Source organism: Hipposideros armiger, unplaced genomic scaffold (genome assembly GCF_001890085.2).
Source record: "Hipposideros armiger isolate ML-2016 unplaced genomic scaffold, ASM189008v1 scaffold_113, whole genome shotgun sequence".
Classification (NCBI taxonomy): domain Eukaryota; kingdom Metazoa; phylum Chordata; class Mammalia; order Chiroptera; family Hipposideridae; genus Hipposideros; species Hipposideros armiger.
Window position 1 is genome coordinate 2,377,709 of NW_017731463.1, and position 8,329 is coordinate 2,386,037.

The following is an 8,329-nucleotide window of genomic DNA, read 5'->3' on the forward strand; positions in this document are numbered from 1 at the left end:
CACTCGTTTTCATTCTGTGTCCCACGAGACTTTGCAAGTCCCTGAAGCATCTCTTTACATGGCCCTTTAAAGACAGTGAGGACATTTTCAGTGTGCCTCACTTTTACCATTTTCAGGTACCCCCAGTGTACAGTTTCCAGAGCATGGGTATAATCCAGAATATTCCACGTCCTCTCCAGTAGCTTCATAAGCACATTCAATTACTTGATATACTAGTGGACAGTGGCAGTGCAGTAGAAGCCAACAGTATTGATATTTGACAGTGTGTATCAATGGTTTGATTTGGGGGCGATCAAACCATTGTGTGGCTTGGGAGGAGAGCAGGTTGCATAAAAACTGTAGATGCTCATATGCAAGTTTTCAACTGGAAGGTCCATCAGAAGTTCCTATCGAATTCTACAGTAAGCAGAAGTATTCTCATATGGTGGGTCACTGTTTAACATTCATGCTTGAGAATAAGTAAGGCACTAGGTTAATGTTAGTTGCACAGAAACCTAAATTACAGTCTCAAATTATGTTTGCCCTCCTTCGCCCAACTCCCTGGGAAATAACTCTTGGGACGTTTGTGGGAGTGAAATGGAAGCCGGTAGTCTATTTAGCACAGATGGTCTAAAAGAGAGAAAGACCACTTCCAGAGGGGTCCACAAAGCATCCAAATGAGAAAGAAAGTTCTGTAAAATTAGATTTTCTTTAGGAGACATGGGCCCATTTAGGACAGTCTCTGCACGGGGGCTGCTTCCTGGCTGCCACAGAAGGCCCGCTTGCCTCCTGGGGTTGGTGGCCTGGCTGCCCCCGCCTGGACCACCTTGAAGAGGTGGGCTGCTGGGTGGGCAGGCAGGGCTCTGCTGCTGCTGGTGCATGGCAGAAAATCCCAGGGCTCTGTTCCTGGTGCCACCTGTTTGATGGGGCTCAGAGGGAAATGGCAATGGTGGTCATTTGGCAAAGGACAAAATTCTCTTCTTCTATCGCATGTGAAAGATAGTGACAGTGAAGAGACCCCATTACACCAAGCATATGCGTGTCCCATGGCTGTGACAAATACTCCAGGAGACAACTTAAGAACTGATAAGAAAGCAACTGCCTCTCATCCCTTTATATGTTCTTTCCAAACTCAGCCCTGGTTGCTTTTCTTTGCCCAGGATTGAACTTGGTGTGTCTGTCTCTATGCCTGCTCTTGGCCTGGTTTCTTTTGCCTTCTTCCTTTTTAAATCATCATCCAAACCACTTTCACTTTACTGAGATGACTGGCTAGATAACTCCCTACTGAAACAAGGATTGGGTATATGGTACATATGTAGAGTCTTATGGGCTGGCCATTATTTTATTAGTATTTTTTTTTAAGCTGAGCCATCCTGCCACCTGTTGGCAGCTCAACGGCTGCTCAGCTCGGGCCGGGCATTGAACCGCTGTTGCTCAGAGCTCAAACTCTTGAGCGAGCTCTTAACCAACTGAGACACTCGGCCGGCCCTATCGGCTGGCCATTATTGATGGGGAGTTTCATTAAGAATCCCCCAGTCATTCATAAAAACATGCTGCCCTTAAAATACAGCTCTCTTCCAGCTCTTCACTGCCTGTTAAATACCCAGTAAAGCAATACTTGGAAACAACAAGAAAGGAAGTTATGTGATGGCTGGATGACCAACAATAGCCATTGTACATCAAGCAAACCCACTGGATAATATTCATAGGTTCCTTCTTCACTCATTCTAGCATATTAGAAACCATTGAGATTGCTTTTCTTTGCTCTGAAAATACATGCACATACTGGTCCTAAAGATAATCCCTAGCACAATGGCTAGTTTTGTCTTGGTGTTCTTTATGCCCAAGTGACCCGACAAAACGATGACCATCCTGGTCTCTAGCAGGGTTTTGGCAATGCTGTGTTGCTCCCCATTTGCAACTGGAAGCTGTGGATTTGTTTCTCCGTGGAGGTTCTCTGGGAGAGCCTGGTATTGAGTCTATCAGGATACCACAAAATCATTTCAAGAAAAAGATTCTACATCACAATATTTTGCATTTATATAGGTTCTTTTGATTTCAAAATAAATTATAAATATTTCCTACCGTGACAACATCTTCCCGAGGTAGGTGAGTATTTACTGTCCCTACATTACCAATAGAAACCCAAGGCCAAGGAACGTAGGGACTTCCAGGCCAGAGAGTCTGGTGCATCAAGACTGGGCAGCCTGATGGCTCTGGGCTCCGAAGAGGCCGTGCTCTCTCCAGGGTAGCAACAGTCTCCGTTAATATAGGGTTATATATTGTATAGATAGAAAACAACAACACACAATGACATTATAGAACAATAATCCAATATTTTTGTTTCTTAGTAAAATATGTTAAGCACAGTATTTAAATTGCATTTCTCTGAAAAGCATTTGGTATATTAAATAGCAGAAGGTATATTAAATAGCTCTAGAAACGTTTGCTGGCATACTCTTAACAGCATAATGATTCTAAAGAAATTAAAATCCACTGACGCATAGAGATCTTTCCTTTATAATACCATGAACTAGACATAAAATGGGAAAAAACTACTCTATTCTCATAATGCAGACTTAATTGCTTGCTGGGTATTAGCAGGTGACTACATAATTTTTCTGAGCTTGAGAGAAAGGATATATATTGCTGGCTGTGGTTTTAAAATACCACCAACTTGGTAGGGGAAAATGTAGCTGAAAGGTGAAAATTAAAGACTGCTATTTCCATTTTGTATTCATTTCTGAGGAATTCATATACTTTCAAAAGGTATTATCACACTTGGAACTAGTGTTGAGGTGAATGTAGGGACACTACATCATAAGAACATTTTGTGAAAAGAAAAATGATACAAAATTAAAGGTACAGTATTAGAAGAAAATAAACAAGGAGGCAAAGAGAGTGTTTTTCCAGGGCTCTGAAGGCTGGCATGAGAATTTCACGCTTAGATGACTTTATAGGCCCTGGAGATGGTTTATAAGGATAAATACTTGGTTTGATCTCTTCTCTAAGGCGAGATGTCACTTTGCTCTCTCAGTCAGCGGTTCTCAGAATGGGGTTAAAGAGCTTACCTCATGCTAAGCTTCCTAAGACTGGACCAGGCGAGTCAGCAGAAAAAGTTCTAAAACTAGAAAGAAAGAGGCATCAAAGTCGTAAAATTTGTATGCAAACGTAAAAACTAACTTCCAAGCCAAAAATGACATTCTCTGTCAGAAGTTAACAAATACAAAAGTCTTAAATTTCGTGTACACGCCGCGAAGATATGGTTAGAACATGGCGTTCAGAGATGATTTTCTACAAGTGTGCTTTTTTTTCCCCTAAAAAAGACATATTAAATCGATTTTCTCTCCTCAAGTCCTTTATGTATAAATATGAAATACAAGCTGTCAGCACGTTCATTTGTGTTACACACTCGTGGGGTCCTTCCCACTCGCGTTGTTTGTGGCAGTTTTGTTGGAGGGGCGTTTGAGTTTGAACAGGCTGGAGCAGTTCGGCTGTTTAGTTGGCTGTAAGCTTCTGGCGTAGGGTGAGTACCAGTCCCTCTCGAATACATCTTTAAGTTGCTTAATGATGCTCGTGTTGTTCCTCACATCTGCTTGGTTGATAACAAGGCCTGTGCCCGCGTTCTGGGTAAAATCATTCCCTACCCAGTCAAAATTTCCTGCAAACAAACAAAGGAAATAACGGTGAGGACCCACTGGGGTATAGTCCCATATAATGAAATACAGAGCAGATTCTATTAAACAAAATAATAAACACCCGGGAATAATGACCAGGAGATTAAATGGTGTCAACAGCTCAGGAAAAAAAAAAATCCAAGAAGCCTTACATATGGCATATTAATAGTTGCATATGATTTTGTCATTTTCTTCAGCTTTGCTCAACTTGAAACTCAAAACAAGGAACCTGCTGTTCTTTTCCGTAAATGTTATTTCTTATTGACATTCACAAGACACACTACATAGAGCAACATTTCAAATATGTAGGAATCCACTTAAAAATTCTGTGAACAATTACTGCCTTCTTCAGAGACAACATCTAATCCGTAGGCACAAATGAGGGATTCTAATGCTCATGCTCAGGAGCTTTCACATCAAAGAAAAAGCTGCAGCCCGAGAAGGAGAGGCAGCTCCTATCTCAATACACAGACTGGAGCTCTGTTCCCTTCGTCTGCAGACCACACTCTCTGAAGGAAACGTACGTAGAAATACGCTTTGGGGTAGCGTGTGGAGGGCAAAAGATGAGGAGAGAGAAGTGACGAGATTTTGAATGCTTCTTCTGTGAAATTCAAGTTTTTCCTTCAATACCATGGGTGGAGCCAAAATCCTGCATCTTTACTGATTCTCAAAAGCTTTCATTAGGTTCTTCTCAGCAATTATAACTGCAGGCTGCTTTCACAAACCTGAAGAGGCCTATTCCTACACCAGCGATCACCGTCTCCCACCTTCCACTTCCAAACAGCTTGGCTAACCTCAAAGTCACGTACATGCCTCACTGTTTTTTCAGTTCGGATGCAGTTTCACTCAACTCTTTCTGAGACTACGTTTCAGCTTCCAGACTCCAAGCTGAGGCCCCAGATGCCAGGAAGACTGTGCTGCCACCCTCAGCAGCACCCTGGTGAGGGGTAATTGAACTCACTGGAAAGGTATATGGGCCTCAAGGAGCCTTCTATCAATCAACCTACCCCCCCCCTTGTCAGCACTTTAATAATTCAAACCATCTTCCAGACAAGCTTGCTAAGATCGACTCAGATATACTCTGGAGAATTAAAAATTAGAGAGATGATACCGTTTGGGGAGTCTTCTGTAAGTCTTGTGAATATTTAATGGAGCTATAATTCCATGCGAGGTGTAGTGTGGATTTTTCTTAATTCATCTTTCTCAGCAGGTGTCTGAGTGACAGCTTAGTGACAGAGAGTTCCAGAACATGCTGATGTTTAAATTGTCAATAAATGTTCCCTCTTGATGCCCTTTAGATATTTTTATACTAGAATTATGCTTCACGCTAGGGAATTAATGTTTTGCTAAAGTGCTATGTGTAAAATAAACTCAATTAAAAATGCATTAAAATAAAGAGCCTGGAAATAGACCCACATAAATATAATCAACTGATCTTGACAAACGAGCAAAAGCAATACAATGGAGCAAAGATAGTCTTTTCAATAAATGGTGCTGGGACAACAGGGAATCCACATGCAAAAATGAATCTAGACGCAGACCTTATACCCTTCACAAAAATTAACTCAAAGTGACCATAGACCTAAATGTAAAATGCAAAACTATAAAACTTCTAGGAAATAAAAGAAAAAGATCTAGATGACCTGGGGCTTGGTGACTTTTTAGCTACAACATCAAAGGCATGATCTATGAAGGAAATAATTGTTAAGCTGGACTCATTAAAATTAAAAAGTTTTGGGCCGGCTGAGTGGCTCAATTGGTTAAGAGTTGGTTAAGAGTGCGAGCACTGAGCAACAGGGCCGACAGTTCAATTCCCACATGGGCCAGTGACACTGCGCCCGAGCTGAGCTGTCGCTGAGCTGCCAACAGGTAGCAGGATGGCTCAGCTGGTGTAACAAGATTGCCTGTTCAATGGTGGGCTACGCCCACCCGCAACTAAGATTTAACTCGGCACCTTGAGCTGAGCTGCCACCCGGATGGCTCAGTGGATAGAACATGTGCTCTTAATAACAAGGCTGCTGGTTCGACTCCCGCATGGGATGGTGGCTACCCGCACCCGCAACTAAGATTGAACACAGCACTTTGAGCTTAGAGGCCACGAGCTGCTACAGGCAGCCAGATGTGACTGGCACTCTCCAAACAAAGATTGAAGAGCAACAACTTGGCTGGTCCCCTTCCCCAATTCCTCAACACTGTACCCCTCCCCAATTCCCCAATAAAATCTTTAAAAAACAATTTTTTAAAAAAATTTCTGCTCTGTGAAAGATACTGTCAAGAAAAGAAAAAGATAAGCCATACGTTGGAAGAACGTATTTGCAAAATAGTAAATAATAAAATGGCAATAACTATGGACCTAGAAGATATCATGCTAAGTGAAATAAGTCAGACTGAGAAAGACAAATACCATATGATCTCACTTAAATGTGGAATCTAAAGAACAAAATAAATGAACAAACAAAACAGAAATAAGCTCACAGATAGAGAGAACAAACTGATGGTTCCTAGATGGGAGGGGGTTGAAGGGCTGGGTGAGAAAGGTGAAGGGATTAAGAGGTACAAATTGGTAGTTATAAAATAGTCATGGGGATGTAAAGTACAATATGGGGAATATAATCAATAATATGGTAATAACTATGCATAATTTCAGATGAGTACAAGACTTATTAAGGGGATCACTTCATATAAATGTCTCACCACCACACTGTGCATCTGAAACTTATATAAAATAATATTGAATGTCAAGTGTAACTGAAAAAAATATTATAAAGATATATTAAAAAAAAGGGCAGAATATCTTCTCGAACTGAGCCAGGGGGTGTCACTCGCCATTGGCTGATGGCAGTGCCTTCTGAAGGGCTGCAGATGGGGAGGGCTCTGGGTAGGCTGGACTCCAGACCCAGCTCCTTTTCCCTTACCTCTGCAGGTTTAAGTCATTTCACGTCTTATGTCCCAATTCTCCTCATTTCTAACCTTCAGGTAATAAAAGCCGCCCTCCCTACTGGCAATGTTTCTGAGAGAATAAAATAAGATAAAGCACGTCACAAAGTTAAAAGGGCATAATGTTTTTTTTTTTTGTTTTTTTTTTTAGCTGAGCCATCCTGCCACCTGTTGGCAGCTCAGCTCAGGCAGGGCATTGAACCGCTGTTGCTCAGAGCTCAAACTCTTGAGCGAGCTCTTAACCAACTGAGCCACTCGGCCGGCCCAAAAGGGCATAATTTTTACTCACTCAATTTGGAAAACAAATACAGTTTCCATGTATCTTCATTCTATACATATGTTTTTCCTCTCTGCTCTAAGACGCCCCTTCCTGTGTACAATGTAATAACCATGCCACTGTTTTATGTGTGCACCATAGTTTTGTGGATCATCTCCACTCTGCCTGTGAGGGTACCAGTGAAGGGGTTACCCTGGACGCTCACACACAATGGGAAAGCAGATAGACTCGATGCATTAGTAATTCATTCCACCAGTACATAAGATCTTTGCATCTGAAGCATTACTACCTTAATAAAAACAGCTAACATGAATCCGGGATGGTCCATGTGCCAGGTGCTTTGCATATATTATCCCACTTGCGTTCACCCAGTGGGGAAACTGTGATTAGCCCCATTTTGCAGAAGAGAAAACTGAGGTTCAGGGAGCATAAATATATTATCTAAACTTAGACATTTAAAAAATGGCAGGCGTGGGATATTAGTGCCCAGGCAGTGTTTTGGCACCAGAGTCCGAGGATATCTGCCTCCCGATCACTCATGACAGGCCAGCTGTTGTACTGTGGGCGGGGAAGGAGACCCGTTCTCATTCCATTGTCAGTGCTCACCTCTGATGAGCCATTCACGCCTCCGCTATGAAATGAGGCACATGGACCAAATAATTTTGCAAAACATTTATGAAAAGCATCTTACATGGTCTCCTACTAGATGAACCAGCCATAGAGATGTTCGGTTAAAGAGTTCTTTGCCCTCCCCCTCCCGTTTCCTGATCTTCAGGGTCTCCCCCCGCCCATCAGCAGGGGCTCCCAAGGCTCTGCTTCCTGACCACGGGGTCCAGAGGGCGAGGCTGGATCACCACTCATCTGCGTGATCCCCTAAGGCAGCGGTTCGCAACCTTTCACAGGGGTCGCCTAAGACCATCGGAAAACACATATTTTCGATGGTCTTAGGAACTGAGACACCGCTCCTCTATTGGTCTCCAGGCCCACATGCAGATACGCCCACATACGAGTACCAGGCGACCCCTGTGAAAGGGTTGTTCTGCCCCCAAAGGGGTCGCGACCCACAGGTTGAGAACCGCTGCAAGAGGTCTCAAAGTCCTGACACCTACCAATATAAGCTGCACCATCTGTCACCATGTACTTGTTACGGTTTAATCTAGGAAAGGTGTGATTCTTCTGCTCTTTTGTAGTACAGGCATTCTCTCTTTCCAGATCAAAAAATTTCTGTAAGACAAAAGAAAGAAAGAAAGAAAGAAAGAGAGAGAGAGAGAGAGAGAGAGAGAGAGAGAGAGAGAGAGAGAGAGAGAGAAAGAAAGAAAGAAAGAAAAAGAAAGTGAATAGAGGACATTTTTGGTCTTGTTCAAGAGTACAAAAGGGCAGATTGTTTGAGATCTTGCTCCCCAGCATATGTTGTCAATTTTGACTCAAATAATCTCTTATAAAAATTAAGAAAAAAAAA

At 42.4% G+C, this 8,329-nt stretch overlaps 1 protein-coding gene across 4 annotated transcripts in view; it reads right to left on the minus strand.

The window, feature by feature from the left end:
- Nucleotides 1-1,396: 1,396 nt before the first annotated feature.
- The window catches only part of PLD5 (phospholipase D family member 5), a 207,759-nt gene continuing 200,826 nt past the window's right edge, over nucleotides 1,397-8,329 (minus strand). For all 4 annotated transcript variants that reach the window (XM_019647599.1, XM_019647600.1, XM_019647601.1 and 1 more), the window contains 2 exons: nucleotides 7,980-8,094; nucleotides 1,397-3,640 (listed from right to left, as the gene is read on the minus strand). In XM_019647599.1, the coding sequence (XP_019503144.1) occupies nucleotides 3,384-3,640; nucleotides 7,980-8,094 (372 nt within the window). In that variant the 3' untranslated portion in view covers nucleotides 1,397-3,383. The remainder of the gene's footprint in view (nucleotides 3,641-7,979; nucleotides 8,095-8,329) is intronic.